Raw genomic sequence first — 16,520 nt, 5'->3', positions numbered from 1 at the left:
CAATTTACATCCCACCAACAGTGCACAAGGGTTTCCCTCTTCTCCACACCCTTACCAACACTTGTTATCTCTTGTCTTTTTGATAATAGCCATTCTAACAAGCATGATGTGATATCACATTGTGGTTTTGATTTGTATTTCCCTGATGATTACTCATGTTGAGCATCTTTCCACATACTTATTGGCCATCTGTATGTCTTTGGAAAAATATCTGTTCTGACCTTCTGCCCATTTTTTAATCAGATTGGGGTTTTGCCATTGAGGTATGAGTTCTTTGCATATTTTGAATATTAATCCCTTATCAGATATATGATTTGAAAATATTTTCTCCCATTCAGTAGTTTGCATTTTCATTTTGTTGGTGGTTTCATTTGCTGTGCAGAATGTCTTGACTTCTTTTTCTCCAGTTCTCAAACTTACTTCAGTGAAGATTTAATCTTGACAATTTGAGATTGCTTTTATCTAAGAAATCACGGCTTTCATGTTTCATTATGTATAGGTCAGTGGTATGTCCTTATATCTCAGTAGCATTCGACATAGTTGACTTTTCTGTCCTTAAGATGTTATAGTCACTTGGCTTTAGTTTTTCTCTTATGTCGTTGTTCAGTCCTTCTGAGTCTTCTTTTCTGTCTCTTATTTGCTATCAGAATTCTAGATGTTAGCTTAATTTAGGGCTTAGTTCAGTCTCTTCCCCAGTTACAGTATCTTCCTGGATATTTTTTTCAGGCTTGTAGATACCATTTATATATGACCTCCAAATTTATATCTCCAACTCTAAACTTCCTCCTGAGTTTCAACTGCATATTTTCATCTTCACATGGATACCTTGTAGCTGTCTCCCACTAAATATTACTCTTGATATACCTGTCTCCTCACTTATGCCTGTTTATTCCCCAAATATTTCTCCATCTTAGTCACCACTATTTATCCAGTTTATCTTTCCAAAAACCTAGGAGTCATACTTGATTCCTTTTTTTTCTCATTGCAAAGTTCCAGCCCATGAGTAGATACTGATAGCAAAGCGTAAAGATATATCCCATTTTTGACCACTTTTTACCACCTCAACCACTTTCACCCGAGACTGTACCACTTGAACTACTGCAACAGCTTCCTTTATTTCGGTCTTGCATCCTGTACTCTAATCTGCACACAAAAGACAGAGTGATTTCTTGTAAAACTTAAATTGGGTTGTATCACTATGCTGTTTAAAACCTCCACATGTTTTCCAGTTCATCTTTAGGAGGTAAAGTCAGAAAGGCCCACATGATGTGATCCATGCTTTTCTTTATGACCTCACCTTCTCTATTCTCTCCTGCCCTTCTCTGAGCTACTGACTGCGTCAGAATTCTGAGCTACTTCCTATTTAAGCCTTTAAGTTGCTCACCCTTCTGCTTGGAACACTCTTACCCCAACTTTTTGTTTAACTTCCTCTATATACTTGAAGCCTCCATTAAATGTCACTTCTTTAGAGATGTTTTCTCTGAAAGGAGCCTCCACTAATTTTCTCTCCCTAAATAATTAGCTTAAAACCTATTATATAGTTATCTTTTTACTTATTACTCTTTTTCTCCACTAGAGGTTAAGTTCCATTATGTGAGGGATATTTTCTGTCTCGTTTCCTGTAGTATCCCCAGCAACTAGAACAATTCCTCGCTCAATCCATTTAGGTACTAATATTTATTAAGAACTACCATATGTCAAGATCTCGATCTAAGTTCTATAGATACAGAAGGGAGCCAAACAGACAAAAATGTCTGCCCTCTGGGGATTTATATGCTCATGGAAAGAGGCAGACAATAATCAGATAGGATGGGGGGAGAAAATGGGCAGGGGAGGGAGATAAGAACAATCCTAGTGTTGGAGGTGCAATTTTGAATAGAGTGGCTAGAAAAGTCCTTACTGAAGGGATAATATGAATTAGCCTGCAGAGATGGCTATAATAAATTGCTGATAGAGTCTTATCAGAGTCCATGCCCTCTGTGTCTTGTGTAAAACCATACACTATTTAGCAAATTTACGGATCACAAAAAAATAGGAAGAGAAAGCCAGTATGCTAGAGTGCCAAAAGGATATTTAATATCAGTGTTCTCCAATGTTTGACTGTTATCTTCAAGACAAAGTATTAAGGAAATCATAGAATGCCTGACATGTGGGTTCAAAGCATCAATAGCATAAATTGAGTATGGTGGTGTGTAGCTTGGGAGCACATTTTTGAGTTTGGCTGGCTTCATTCTTGATAACATACTTTGTAGTAAGACTATCTACAAATTTAAAGTCAGTTTCAGCCATAATGGTAAAATTGCTTTTCTCAGGTGTAAGAATATAAGTAATTGCTACAAACTACTGTGCACTAATTATACCATACATAGACAATTTGGGTCAATTAAACATGTTATCTTTTAAGTGCTTCTTTGCATGGATATTGAGTGATGAAGGGTCTTCTTTCCTGTCTCAGGAGATGGCTAGTAAATACCTGATAAATAACTAGACAACTCTACTTGTAGCCAAAACCTCCAACTAGACCTATTGATTGAATTTACACTGATGCTGCCGAAACCAGATATAGTTACAGATGTTAGGAAAGAATGAAATTGGAAATTTGGAAAATCTAACATTAAGGATAAAACAAAAGCAACATGTTATAACCTAAGTAGAAATAGTGATACCCCAATGGGCAGGTAGTCCATGGAGATAGAAATTCAAGGATGGTATTTAGAAATCCAGGAAATCATTCATCATAGGTTAAATATAACACATAGCTGACCTTACTGGTTTGGGATCACCTATTAAAGAACCCCATAGAAACAAAATAGTCAGGATCTTAAATCCTTGCAAGTCTAGATAACTAGCAAGACACTGGTGAACATACAGAACTGAGTCTACTGCTTGAGGAGATAAATTATAGTGAACATGGAAAAATAGCTGCTTCAGTTGTGGAAGACAGAATTTAATTTTCTGTATTGCTGCTGAGAGCAGAAATTCAACCAGAGACTGGCAGCTCTAAGCCACGGAACTAGGGTCTCCAACAAGGAAAAACCCCTAATTTTGCTTCATGAAGGAACTGACTACCTTAAGAAAGAGAAACTCCTCATCAGATGATGGGTCCAAATGGTTGCTGAGGGCCATCTCCCATAGACTTCCTGCAGTATGTTCCTACATTCACTGGGAGGTTATACATGAAGACTGTTAAATTAGAACTCAAAGATTCTGTCATTCTATATTGATGGTATTAATAAAAGCAAATCTATATAGGTTTATTTGCTTTGAGAACAATTATTCTAATTTTGATACTAAGTGTTAAATGTTTTCCTTTAAAAAATGGAATACTGTAAGAAAAATGTAGAATAAAAATACTCAGAAGTAAAATGAAAGGCCAGTTACATACTTTTCTACTAGTTTTGGAAACCAGCAAGATGTAAGATAGAAAATGAAATTTTATTTTGAAAAATGGAATATATTTCCTCAAGTTTTATTAATCTAATGATGTTTATTATGTTGGAATCAAATATCAAGTTCTGTTTTGGGGGAAACATAATAAAACACGCTTAAAATTGAGCATTTATCCACATGCATAACATAGAGAAGAAATCAGGGTAAGAAGAAGATCACTGGCACAGAATCCATTGGTATTGGAAAAACAATGCATTAGCTTCTGTGCAAGAGCCTCATGAGATAGAAGTTGTGAAGAAAGTATGGAGAGATAGTAAAGGCTTTGACAACGTTAGCACATTTGGGTCACTTTTGAAAAACAATGCAATTTTGTCGATTTCACATTTTTTGTTTTAATTCTTAGACTCTGATAAGTGAAAATGCATTCTAAGCAATGCCTTATGACCTGTTTGTTGCATTCTAAAAAACAAAATTCCTGCTTTATGCTAGATAAATATTAAATTTCTCATTATGTTTATTTACTTTTATATGAGAAAATATATCAGACTCCAATTTCAGGGTAGATATTACATTCAATCGGTGAAGTTAATTAAAATCTCTTATCACTTCAACCCTTTATTTAAAGCAAAAAACTTCCAGAAATAACAAAGTATGTTGGATAAGGAGAGTTTAAATTGAAAATCAATATGCATCTGTCAAATGTAATCAGAGCCCTATCTGATATGTCAAAAATCCAATTACACCTGAACTGAAATTGTTACCATTTTTTTCTTCTTCTTTTAGCTGCCACCCTCTGTATATTTAAAAGTAAAATCAAATGGATATAAGTTGTCATGGTCTCCATGAGTAGGAAATAAGTACACAGCTGAAATTCTACTGTCACCAGCTCTGTGGGCAAGTCAAAATGTAATCTTACAGAAGGATTAGATTTCTGTTTTTTTAGTTATCTTGTAAAAGGGATATTATGAATGCGTTTTAGGAAAACATCCATTGTAGGATTTCCCTATTTTGACTAGGCACAACTTTTCATTACTTTTTGCCCCTTGTACTCTTCCTAAATTATGGTAGCTCTAATGGATTGCCTTTCCTACAGTAACTGGACGTGTTCTGAAATCCCTAACCTGTTGGTAAGAACAGAAGAAGCCATCTTTGAGTGTTATTCATCTTATTATCAAATGTAAATGGTGCTGCGATCCTATCACAACTTCTTACCAGGAAGAAACTGATAGGAGCAAAAATTGAAATGCTGAGACTTTTATCTTGCAGACAGGCACTCAGTTTCTGAGTATGTTAGCAAATTCTCAGCATTTGACATTGGTTATTTGTGAGAGATGAGTTTTGAGAATGCTAATAAGTTCATCTATAGCAAAGTGTATGCCTATGTTTAGGTAGGTAGTTAAATAGTATTGGATAATTGGTGGATTATTTTCAGTCTATTAGAAGATCTTTATATGTAGTGTATATTTGCTCAGTTATCCATTCTTTTCCACCTCCAAAGTCTCATCCACAAAGATAGTGGGAGTGTGAGATCTTAACACCACTGTCTTTCTTTCTTCCATCTGGAAATGAGTGTGTATTTATCCTTTTTTATATCTGTTTCCATATGAACACCTGTTCTTCTGGGTCATCCCTCATTCTCAACATTCATATCCCCAATGGCAGTGTACATCTGCTCTTTCTTATCACAACCTTCACTCCTTTCCAAATCCTAAGACTTTAGTTACTACATCATCCTCTATAACTTGTGCTCTATCACAAGGGAAAATAGCCTCCATCCTAAACCTGCTTAGCCTGTTTACCCTACCTTGCTCATTCCTTCCCACAATAAAGGCTCTTGGCCATTCCCCCACCCCATGACTAACTCTGATGCTTCCCCATGTGGTCCTGCATGGCATGCCATGCCTCCTTTTTCTAGAGATATGTGAGTATAAAACTTCTTCCTTCATGACAGTCATTTCTGTGTCTGCATGTCTCACCATACTGGATTAAAACAAATCATAGTTACATTTTAAAACATAAGGTATATAAACTTCATTCAAATTAGTTAAGCATCGATACCCATGGACAGCAGTAAGTTGCATGTGTATATTGAATTACCATTTTAAACACCTAAGAAAATTGTATGAAGTGACAGACTCAGAAACACTATAAATCAGTTAGAATCCTAAAATATGTTCAAGTAACCCATGGAGACATCACTACAGATAACCTAAGATGTTAGAAAAATAAGGCAGTATTATGAACAACTCTAAGCACATAAATTGAACAACTTAGGAGAAATTGATCCATTTCTAGTAAATGCCAAACTACCAAAATCTACCAAAGATGAAATCGATAACATTAATAGTCCTCTATTACAGACATTGAATTAATAATTGAGAAGCTTCCAAGAAGAAATCTCTAGGCCTGGATGGCATCACTGGCAAATTCTACCAAACATTTAAAGAAGAATTAACACCATTCTTTCTCAAATTCTTCTAAAAAAGAGAAAAAGAAGGAACATTTTCCAAATTATTCTATGAGGGCAGCATTACCATAATATAAAAACCAGAAACATCACAGTTAAACTGCAGACTAATACCATTCATGAAATTAGACATAAAAACTTCAACAAAGTATTGATAAATTGAATCCAAAAATATACCCATGATCAAATTGCATTTATTCCAAAAGTAGAGACTGGTTCAATATTTGAAATTCCATTAATGTAATTTACCCTGTTAAAAAGACTAAAGGACACTGGAATTTGATACAACATTGTAAAATGACTATAACTCAATAAAAGTTTAAAAAAAAAAAGACTAAAGGGAAAAAAAATCACAGGTTGATGAATATAGAAAAAGCTTTAGAATAAACCCAATATCCATTTCTTTTAAAACTCTTTATGACCTAGGAATAAAAGGGAACTTCCTCAACCTGATAAAGAGCTTACATGATAAAACTACAGCTAATGTCACCTTCAGTTATGAATCATTGAATGCTTTCTCTCTAAAATCAGTAGTAACACAAGGATGTCACTCTCAGCACTTGTTCATCACACTATCAGAAGTCCCAGCCAGTGCAATAAGGCAAGCAAAGAAAATGAAAGGCAAATATAATGAAAGAAAGAAATGAACTTTCCTTATTTTTCTATCACATGATTATCTAACAGAAAATTCCAAGGAATATTAGAAAAAACAATCTTGTAGAAGTATTAAATGAATTCATCAAGGTCATGGTAAATAAGAAGGACATAACACAAAAAATCAATCATTTATATATAGTAGCAGTGAAAATGTGGAAACTGAAATGTAAAGCATATCATTTACAATCTCTACAAATAAATGAATTACTTGGAAATAAATCTAACAAAACACATACAGGACTTGTATGCTGAAAATGACAAAATTAAATAATATTTAAATAAATGGAGAGATACACCTCGTTTATGAATTGGCCATCTCAGTAAAGATGTCAATTCTATCCAAATTGATCTATAGGTTTAATGCAGTTCCTATTAAGGTGCTCACACCTTACACAAAAATTAACACAATGTTAAACAAATAGTCATTACTTTTCGCCAATAACAAAGTCCATATGAGGAACAATTAATAAATTGAACATCATCAAACTAAAATATTTTGCTCTAGCCCATGAGAAGATGATAAAGTGGAAAGCTGCAGAATGAGAGAAAATGTTTGCAAATCACATTTGTAACAAAGGATTAGTATCTAGAATATATAAAACATATTGAAAACTCACTAATAAAAATGCAATTAAATTAGAAAGTGGGCAAAGAACATGAACAGGCTTTTCATCAAAGAGTATACTTATGGTTAATAAGCATATGGAAAGGTGTTCAACATCATTAATCTTTAGGGAAATGCATAATAAAAGCACAAAGAGATTTCACTACAAACATGTCAGATAGCTAAAATAAAAAATAGTGACAACATCAAATGTTAGGAAGGATGTAGAGAAACAGGATCACTCATCTATCGCTGGTGAGAATGTAAAAGGGTACAGTCATTCTGGAAAACTGACTGTTTCTTATAAAAGTAAACATGTAACTGCTCAACTATCCAACAGTTACACTCATGGGACTTTTATCCCAGAAAAATGAAAATTTATGTCTACACAAAAACGTGTGTGAATCTTCATAGCAGATTTATTTATAATAGATATAATCTGAAAACAACCTAGGTGCCTTTCAGTGGGTGAATGACTAAACAAATGGTGGTACATCCACCACCGAGTACTATTCAGCAAGAGAAAAGAATGAAGCATTGATAACCACAATGACTTCATTGACTATCCAGGGAATTATTCTGAGTGAAAAAGCCAACCACAAAAAATGTGTATACTATATAATTCCATTCATATAATATTCTTGATGTGAGAATATTATAGAAATGAAGAATAGTGGTATGATGATTCAAGATTGGAGTACGGGGGAGAGTGGGGCTATCTATAAAAGGTAACCACAGGGATCCTTGTGGTGATGAAATTTCTATATCTTGACTGTATCAATATAAATATTTTGGGTTTTGTATTGTATTATAGTTTTACAAGATGTTACCATGGGAGATAACTTGGTAAAGCGTACTTTCATTTCTCACAACTGCATGTTTATAATTATCTCAAACATTTTTGTAACAGATAAGGATTATATCATAGTATGAGAGAATAATCAAAGATAAAGATATACACTATGTTTGGCATCTGTAATGTCTATTTTTAAAAGATAAAATATACATCATTTATGTTTATATGTTTGCTAATAATCATAGCTAAATCAGCATTTAGAAAAGAGACATGCCTGTTAGGGTGTAGCTCAGTGGTAGAGCTCATGCTTGGCATGCAGGAGGTCCTGGGTTCAATCCCCAGTACTTCCATCAAAAAAAAAAAAAAAAAAAAAGAGAGAGAGACATGCATGTTTTTTCCTTATGAGATAATTGCCATGACTCATGTTGATTTTATTTAACATATATCATGTAGTTTGACAATTGGTAATAAAAATATTATTTGCAGAAATAATGTTTTTGAAATTAAATGTTGCTATTTGTGAATTGGAAAGTGTCTTCAAGAACTCAGTGTTTCGTGACATTTAATCTGTGCTGCTGCCTGACATAAAGCATGCCCAGGTCTCCAGGTAATTGTCATGAATGTTTATTAAATTATGTTGGCAGCTGAGCATAATTTAACATTTTTTATAAAGTCTCCCTTCCTATTGTGTCAAATGACCAATTTTCCACACAAATGAGCTCAAGTTCCAGTCACACTGATTTGTAATTACAATTTTTAGCAAAAAGCGGGTGGATTTCTTAGCTAGTCAGTGAAGCCACTGATTTTATTGTAAAACAGAAAGCCACAGCTTTTGTTATGCAAAGATGCCTAGATGCCTGCCCTTCAGAAAAATCTCTATAACCTGCAATTTAAACCTACTTATACCACTAGAATATTTCTAGGAAGAGAATGAAAATTGAATGTACTAAAATACTTTATAAGATCTGGGCTTATAAAATGGAACCCACGGCATAGTACCATTTCTCTTTTCTGTCATTTAATGCAATTTTCTTAGCTTCAGAAATACAGGTAAATATTCTGACAGAGAGAGGACTGACATCTGCTTAGGATTTATAGAATTTCAGGCTTTTACAACAGGTAGAGTGGTTGACTGTTGTAGAGATGGATAGATCGAAAGGGAGATAGAGAAATAAGTAAATTGTGAGTGAGTGATGAACTTTTGATGGGATACGGTTTTCCTTTAGTGAAATGTACTATAGTACAATTTCCTACAGTGAATTGAAACCTGATGACTACTACTGACATCCAGCATTTCCTCCCTTTCTCTCATCTGGTATTCATTCTTCCCATTTCATTAAGAATATAGAAATCAAGGGTGGGGAGGGGATAGCTCAGTCGTAGTGTGTGTGCTTAGCATGCAGGACGTCCTAGGTTCAATCCCCAGTACCTCTGTTGAAAAAAATTTTTAATAAATAAATGAGTAAATAAACCTAACTACCCCCTCTCCCCAAAAAAGGAATATAGCATCATAACAGAGTCTAATTGTCTAAGTCTTCCATTGCATCGGCCAGCTTAGTTTTATTTTCATCCATGTGCCTTGCCTCCCCTCCCTTCCCATTACATTAGAAAAGCTCTCTGTCCTCTGGGGCCAGCCCTCTACTTGTTCACTGAATGCAACACCCCCTCAACTATGTAGAGCTCTCCAGCTTTTCCCTCTGTCTTCTCTGTAATAATTCTTTTTTTTTTTTTCAGTTAATAAATGTTCACATTTTATTGAAACTCTCTGTAATAATTCTTGTGGGGATTATGCCTATCAACCTAGTACACATGCTCACTTTTTCCATGCTAGTCCTGTTAATAGTATCTTCTTTGGACAACTTCGTTATTATGTCTCAGACATTAGCTAGCTCTATAAAAGATGGATGGGGTAAAACAGCAGTAGTCCCTAATCCTTCATGAAGAAAATTCAGTCTCTGAAATGCCCTTCTTGCTATTCGATAGACACCCCCATTCAATACACGTAACTTCAGTCCACGAGGTACAGGTAGGAAGGGAAGAATGCTGCATCCCTAGCTTTTCTGTGATCATAGCAGCCAGGTGGCACTCAGAGGCAAGTTTCTCTATCTGCTCTATGTTTTGAGAGCCTAGAATTAGAAACTCTGTAAGCAAGTTCAATAGCATCCCATGCCTCAGCCTCTGGGAAAACAGAGGAAAAGATAATTTCATGAATACATGCAGCTAAGGCTGCAATAACAAAACACCGATGTGAATGACTTAAACAAAATAAATTTATTTCTTCAGTTTTGGAGGCTAGAATTCAAAATCAAGGGGCCAGGAGATTTGATTTCTTCCGAGGTGTCACCCCTTGGCTTGTAGATGGCTGCCTTCTCACTGTGTCCTCACATGGTTTTTCCTTTGGGTGCGAGCATTCCTTGTGTGTGTCTGTGTGTCACAATTTCCTCTTCCAATAAGGACACCAGTCAGACTGAATTAGGATCCACGCTAAGTCTTCTTTTTACTTAACCACCTCTTTAAGGGCCCCTCCTCAAATGCAGTCACATTTGAGATACTGGCAGTTAGGGAATTGGGGAGGGGGACATAATTCAGCCCATAATACCTCTGAAGAATCAATGAATGGATTCTTCTCCAAATCACCACATTAACAATTCTCTTCCATTGTCTAGTGATATTTTAAAGAATATTAAATCAGTTATTGAAAATATAAAGTATTCAAGTAGAAACTGCACAGATTTCATGTGTGAAAATGGTTGATGAAAAGTCACGTTCTTGATGATTTGATGTTTTAAAAATAAAAACTTGTATTCTTATTTAAATTAATCATTATAGCAGCAGCATGGATGGACCTAGAGATGACCATACTAAGTGAAGTAAGTCAGACAGAAAAGCAAATAGTATATGATATCACTTATATGGGGAATCTAAAAAATGCTATAAATGAGCTTATTTGCAAAACAGAAACAGACAGACATAGAAAACAAACTTTATGGTTATCAAAGAAGAAAAGGACAGATAAATTGAGAGTATGGGATTAACAGATACACAGTGCCATGTTTTATAGATAAACAACAAAGATTTACTGTATAACACAAGGAACTATATTCAATATTTTGGAATAAACTATAATGGGATAGAATCTAAAAAGAAAAAAATATAGATATATACATATGTATGTATAACCAAATCACTTTGTTGTATGCGTTTGCTTTCACTTGCATGAAACTAACACAATATTGTAAATCAACTATACTTCAATTTAAAAAAAGACATTTGACAAAAGTAAAAAATAACTGAATTAATTAATAAAATAAACCACTATAGCAAAAATAATAGCATAACTTAGGGTGCTAGTATGTTTCTTAGTATCTCTTTGATTTTCTGACATGGGCTATTTATAATTTCATGCTAAATATTAGAAATTATGCTGTAGGGAGTAGTAATATAATACCACTAAAGTGATAAAAAATTAATCTCCCAAGATGAAATACTTTCATTACCAAAATGAGGATTATGTTCACTTTATGCTCTTGAGAAGATTTTCTTCTAAGAAGGCAAGAAATCTCATAGCCATTAAAACATTATACAATTTCTATATTTCAAATTGGAGATCAGTGCATAAATATTTCTAACGCCTTTAATCAAAAGAGCAGTCAAAATAGCAGTTTTAAAATACACTGAATAAAATTTGAATGCTAAGTGCAACTAGGCCATAGCAGATTTCAAAAGCTAAGCAATAGAAATAATAATAATAATACAATGGATGTTACTCTTTTTAATAATTCTCTGATGCTAAATATGACATTATTAGAGTTTCAAAAATTCTATAAATAATGTATACTTCTCTCATAAAATATATAAATACATAAAATCAATTATGTAAAATAAAATGTGCATATTTTCCCCCAGATGCTTATTAGGATTATGAACCTCAACAATGGTAAGTATGACAGAAAAAAGTAAATATATCTGTAGTTAGTTTGTGTAGTTACTATACAGAAATGGACTAAAACAGAGAAAGATAAGTTTAGAAAATATTTTGAGTTTACAATATATTTTAGTAGATTGTTTAACCTAATGAATAGTATAAGGCCATAGTCTCCCATATTCTTGCTCTGAATAGACCAGGAATGGAAAAAATGTCAGTTATCCCTAAAGTATAAATGCAGGGTGATCCCACTGAAAGTACTATTTGCCTGCCCATTCCCTTCTTGGAGCTAACTGTTCATTCCAAATTTAGAAAAATTCTTTCAAAAAATTAGCTGGAAGAGGAGGCATTTCGTCCTAGTAGAAAATAAAGCACCTATAATTAAAACAATGAGGCACTTACACATGAAGGGAAAGATCAAAGAAATCTAGGGAACCCAGAAAAAGACCAAAATATGTATGGAAATGCCATGCAGGGGGCATTTGAAATCGTTGAACTTTTAAATAACTACTTATTTTTAGATAACTGGTTCCATATGGAAAATCAGCAACATTGGATAAATTCTTCATTCCTTACATGTGGATAAATTACAAGTGGATTGAATATTTAACTATAAAAATGAAAGCATATAAGTATTAGAAGAAAACATAGATTCTTTATAAGATAGAAATGAGGGCAGCTTTCCTGTCTCTACTCAAAGTGTTGCAAAGGACAACAGGAAAACCACAGGAAATAAAGCTCATTTGTGAGACATGAAAGGAATTTTATAAATTTTCAAAGTACTTTTCGATGTTAAGTGTCGGTGATTTCTTGGAAGTTTATTAACATCACAGCAATTCTTACTGTTCAAACATACAATAATACTTAAAGAAATGTATGATGAATTCAATAGGGAACTATAGTTTTGTTGGTAGACTGGTTAAAAGTTACAGCCACAAATAGTGTGCTAGATTTTTCATTAAATAAGACTGTTATAGCATTATGTTTCATTGGTAACATTGTAAGAAAGCATGGTGTTAAAGTGGAGTGCCCTTTTGTATCTTTGTCTTGACTCTTTACACCATCTAAATGTCTGGGTTTATTTTTAGTCATAATTATTTTTAGTGGTAATATACTTTTGTAATTGTAAATGATCATTTCTAAACTTGATTTCCTTGGGGATGCATGTAGGGTTTATTTGACTCAGCTCTGCTGTTTTTGTCCTATTCCAGCTCTTTATCTTACCTGATTCTGGCTCTTTCTGTTCTTATTCATTTGAATGCAATGATTCATTAAAAATACAGAACTCATAAAAACCAATTTGAAGATACCAGAAATTGTTCAGATATCATAGTGAACAACACAATCTTTCCTTGGGACCTTGGGCAAGTTATTTAACCAAATTGTCTCAATATCTCCATCTCTAAAATGAGAAACGTAATAGCACTTATCTATGGTGATTTTCTGAGAATGAAATGAGATATATGAAAAATGCTTAGCAGAGAGCCTAGCATAGAGTCAGTAGTCAATAAATATTAAGTAGTGATCATATTAATTATTACTTATTATTAATGATGATAATATACTTTAGAACATTCTCATTTCCTGAAGGAATAAAATTGAAAAATTGAACATTTATAAGAATTTTGAATTGGGATGTTTTGCAGACGGGCCATTTTCTATTTTCTTTCTTGATGTTCTTGATTGTTAAGTATTCTTACTTGAGATAAAATGGCTTTGAATATCATTGACCTTATAACAAAGAGTTTTAAAAAATATAATATAGTCAGTAATCCCTTATTTTCTTGTGAAGAAATAGTGTTACTTTTCAAAATAAAGAAAGACACCCATCACGTGGAAACCCTCTCTGTTATAAAAGGCCAGGAACTCGTTACTCTTCCAGCTGCTCAATACTTGTCCAATAGGTAGAGGGGCTTTTTCTAGGTATGATTTCATGACCATCTCCTTCTGGATCTCTTGTGGTGCTACTTAAACATGCAGGTTTGGGGCCCCCACCCAGATGGAATAAATCAGAATCTCTATAGTTGGGGCTTAGCAAGCTCCATATCTAACAACTGTTTTGCAGATGGTACTTATGCAAAGCAAAGATTGAAAAATTCAAATCTGTTGGAACACAGGAAAATGCTATCAGTTTTTGTCTTCTGGTTTTGACAACCTGGAGTCGATGCCGCTTTCTTTCACAAATAAGCTTTGGCTTTCTTCATGGATCAGTTAAAGAAATGAACAATTTACTGGTAGCAATTTGGAGGCTCCAAGTGGAACCTGGAGCTATTATGGTCTAGAAAAAAAAATACACAAGAAATTAAAGAGTCAAAAATTGCTGTGCTTTGTCTTATGCAAAATGCGGTAAGACTTGAAAAAACTATGGCTTTTATGGTTCTTTGATCACTCTGGGAAACCCAAGCCATCACTATCTACATTTCCTCAACCCTTCCAGCCTCTTCAGGAGAACCTTCTTGCCTCAGAATAAAATGTGTTTTTAAAAGGATTGATGACATTTGAGGAAAATTAGTGAAGCCAGTGAAGTGCACTTTTAATTTAGCATAATGTATTTTTTTGTCCAGGAGTGATTTTGAAAAATTTAGATAATCAGTAAAGGAAAGGTTATTTTCTGCTGTTAAAATTATATTTCTGAAAATGTTTACCACATTAAAAATCATTTTTGTGTTTTTTTTAAAACAGAAATTGCATTGCCTCCTAAAGGGACCTTAGATATCCAAGTGTTATTTGTGCCCCAAGTTATGAAATTGCAAAAAACAATGGTTGTTGTTCAAATGAAGAAGGTGAACAGAGGAAGTTGGCTTATTGACAATTTTAATGAACCGCACAAAGAGGTGAAAAGGTAACATTTAAATAAGATATTGAAGGAACATGATTTCATTTTGACTGGCATTGATGTGATAGGTTTCTTTTATACATTATGTGATGTAAAGTTCATGATTTTATGTTCTCTGAAGCACTGAAATTTATATATGTAAGAGGAGGATAATATATTTATTATGTGAGTATGGTATGTATCATTGCTCATTTGAAGTTCACAGTGACAGGCAAGTCAGTGTTAAGTATCGTATCTCTGAATCACAGTCAGTTACATGTAAAGGGACTCCTTTTGACTTGGAAAATAATTACTGATAAGACAATATCTAGAGAGCAACCTGGAACAGCTTATCAGGGCAAAATACAGGACTTGTAATACTGGCATTCGCCAAGTGATGGCACTGTGCCAAGTGGATATGACATCCTTGCGAGATATCACCAGGACTAGGGCATGCTGTGTCATTACCAGAATACAGGTTACTGTACTCTCTTTGCTTAGCTGAAATATAAGCAGACTTCAATAATGATGCAAAATTTAAATATTTTTATCTACTTTTATAGCTTAATTAAATAATGGTCTGGAAATCTTTTTTTTTTTTTTCTTTGTTCTGAGTGCCACTATTTCTCATTTCCCTGGAGACTATTCTCTCTCAATTATTGCTCTCCTTTATCTTTGACCTTTCTTTTTTTGTATTTTTTTATTGGAGCACAGTCAGTTACAATGTGTCAATTTCTGGTGTACAGCACAGTGTCCCAGTCATGCATATACATACATGTATTCATTTTCATATTCTTTTTCATTAAAGGTTATTGCCAGAAAGAGAAAGAAAAATACCATATGATATCACTCATATATGGAATCTAAAACAAAAAAAGAAAGAAAATGGAAGTCTTAAAAGGAAATTCTTACTATGTCCTATGTGTGCATAATTCTTCTGCACATTCAAAACAGTCGTTCCTTTGGGGCTTAGTATCCATTCTTCCATGCTTTTCACCACTCCTGCAGTCAAAACTGCCTGCATGAGCTGTGTAAAATGAAAACGAGGAGGCCCTTGTTCAAAAGTTATGAAGAATTTCAAGACATTAAACAAGCATGAGCAATTCCAAATGTGGAGTTCATGTACTGTTGTACAGGTCACAGGCCCATGAAGTTGGTTCTGCCTGTCATACCTTATGTTCCATTTTTAATAAGAAAAGCCTGTTTTCAACAATAATGAGAGCTATTTTTTGGTATTGCTGTCCTCCTCATGGTATATGATGGACTTAGAATAATTTGACGAATGCCCTTTCTCTTTCAACTGATATCCCCCGAAAGTAAATTTCTCATCACTTTCTGAAGTCCTGTACTTAATGGCATTTTTTGTGTTTTGTGCTTTGCCTATCCAGTGTAGAATATAACCCCTGGAAACTGTATTACCTCTGATTAATCATAGTTTAGTCACATCAGTAAATACCAATAGTCATCTCCCGGTATCCACGGGGGATTGATTCCAGGACCCCTGCAGATGCCAAAATCCATGGTTGCTCAAGTCCCTTATATAAAATGGTGCAATATTTGCATATAACCTATGTGCATCCTCCCATATACTTTAAATCACCTCTGCGTTACTTATAATACCTAATACAACATAAATACTGTGTAAATAGCTGCAGCAAATAAAAGTTTTGCTTTTGGAAATTTTCTGGATTTTGTTTTTAATATTTTCCATCTGTAGTTGGTTGAATCTGCTGGTTCAGAACCCACAGATAGATATGGTCGACTGTACCAACTTTTAAATGTAGATAGAAAAGTTCTTCAATTTTAACTTGCATCTCACAATGGTTGTGTTACATTTGTCTCTGTGATAATTTCCCAGGGTTTAGT

At 34.0% G+C, this 16,520-nt stretch overlaps 1 protein-coding gene across 1 annotated transcript in view; it reads left to right on the top strand.

The window, feature by feature from the left end:
* CFAP47 (cilia and flagella associated protein 47) overlaps positions 1 to 16,520 on the top strand; it is a 419,927-nt gene that overhangs the window by 363,474 nt on the left and 39,933 nt on the right. The window contains exon 58 of the mRNA XM_064483196.1: positions 14,522 to 14,681. Coding sequence (XP_064339266.1) covers positions 14,522 to 14,681 — 160 coding nt within the window. The remainder of the gene's footprint in view (positions 1 to 14,521; positions 14,682 to 16,520) is intronic.

This window comes from Camelus dromedarius, chromosome X (assembly GCF_036321535.1).
Source record: "Camelus dromedarius isolate mCamDro1 chromosome X, mCamDro1.pat, whole genome shotgun sequence".
NCBI lineage: Eukaryota > Metazoa > Chordata > Mammalia > Artiodactyla > Camelidae > Camelus > Camelus dromedarius.
This window is presented reverse-complemented; position numbering and strand designations above follow the sequence as displayed.